The following is a 1,411-nucleotide window of genomic DNA, read 5'->3' on the forward strand; positions in this document are numbered from 1 at the left end:
CCTCTCGCCTTTCGCCGCCGCCCCGCCCCGCCTCTCCTCTCGCCTTTCACCGGCGCCCCGCCCCGCCTCGTCTCTAGCCCCGCCTCGCCAGTCGCTGGCGCTCCGCCCCGCCTCGCCTCTCGCCTTTCGCCGTCAACCAAGCAATGGCGTCTTCATGGATCTCCTCCACGAGTCGGGTGTCGACCAGCGGAAGCAAGGGCACGCAGGCGCCGTCGCAGTCGCCCAATGGAGTACAAGCCGCCGCAGTATTGCCGCTGTGACATGAAAGCCCCGAGATGGATCTCATGGAGCCCGAAGAACCCAGGGAGGAGGTACTACAACTGCGGCAAAGCACTGGTATTTTTTCTTGCGCTTGTTATGCTATTAGCCTCGAGTGTGTAGGAGCAAGTATGCGCTGAATGAATGGACTGAAAAATCTTTGTCCCAGTTTTGGGGTTGTAGTACTGAAAAATTAGTATGCAGGGGCAAGCAGCCTCGAGTGTGTAGGAGCAAGTAATTTTTTGGAAATTAGTATGCACTGAAAAATTAGTAGTATTTCCTCCCAGTTTTGGGGCTGGTATTCTGAATTATAAAATGATGATGTATATCTGAATTCTCTGCGTGTGCACATGTTAATCTGTTGCTTCTGATCTTGTGAACCCAGGGAGTCGACTGCAGATATTTTATGAGCATGTTGCTTGGTGATTTGCGCGATGTTGTGTATCGACTGAAGGATCAATTGAGGAATGAAAATGACTTGCTCAACGCCAGCTTGTCGAAGAACAAGATGTTGGATGCGTATGTGTGTGATTTGGAAGTCAAGCATCATGGAGAAGTTGTTGTCCTGAAGAAGAAGATTCAGAAACTGCGGTTCTGCCTTGTGGTTGCTGTTCTGTTTTGCCATTTCCTTCTTTTGGAAATGATTTACATCATAAAAAAATAGTTTGTGAATGACTCAATTATGTATGCTGTTAAGCAAGATTCAGAATGTATGCTGGAGAAATTGAGGTCCTGAATGTATGTTGTACTATGAAAACATGCAGAATTTGTACAGTGTAATGTTATGAAAAATTAAGAATTTGACCTGAATGTATGTTGTGTTATGAAAACAATCAGGATCTATGTATGTGACAATTCTGATATATAGTTGGTGTTCAATCCAGAACAAAATAGTATGTAAAAATCCTGATATATAGTTGGTTGGCAGTACAGATATTACATGACTGCAACTAGAGGCCCTACTCCTGAAACAAAAAAGACTCCTTAAACATATATATTACATGACATGACTCCTGATACAAAAAAGACTTGTTCAACATCAAACTGGAGGCCCTGCTCTGCCTTTTTTAGCCTCCTTGTATGCAGCTAGATTGAAGACACAATGTTGTGGCAAGTTTGTAACTTGTTTAGGTGGAACAAATGGAGTAGCAGC

General features: G+C 44.8%; 1 protein-coding gene across 1 annotated transcript; it reads left to right on the forward strand.

The window, feature by feature from the left end:
- Positions 1 to 9: 9 nt before the first annotated feature.
- On the forward strand, positions 10 to 1,079 carry LOC119321872. The gene is made up of 2 exons (XM_037595385.1): positions 10 to 336; positions 644 to 1,079. The coding sequence occupies exons 1-2, from the start codon at positions 226 to 228 to the stop codon at positions 920 to 922; spliced, it is 390 nt and encodes a 129-aa protein (XP_037451282.1). The 5' UTR covers positions 10 to 225; the 3' UTR covers positions 923 to 1,079.
- Positions 1,080 to 1,411: the final 332 nt, after the last annotated feature.

This window comes from Triticum dicoccoides, chromosome 6B (assembly GCF_002162155.2).
Source record: "Triticum dicoccoides isolate Atlit2015 ecotype Zavitan chromosome 6B, WEW_v2.0, whole genome shotgun sequence".
NCBI lineage: Eukaryota > Viridiplantae > Streptophyta > Magnoliopsida > Poales > Poaceae > Triticum > Triticum dicoccoides.

Excerpts from the sequence above, each read along its gene's own strand:
- LOC119321872 (XM_037595385.1), top strand. The coding sequence starts at position 226 with ATGGAGTACAAGCCGCCGCAGTATTGCCGCTGTGACATGAAAGCCCCG. Across the intron at positions 337-643 it reads ACAACTGCGGCAAAGCACTG|GGAGTCGACTGCAGATATTT; the intron begins GTATTTTTTCTT and ends TTGTGAACCCAG.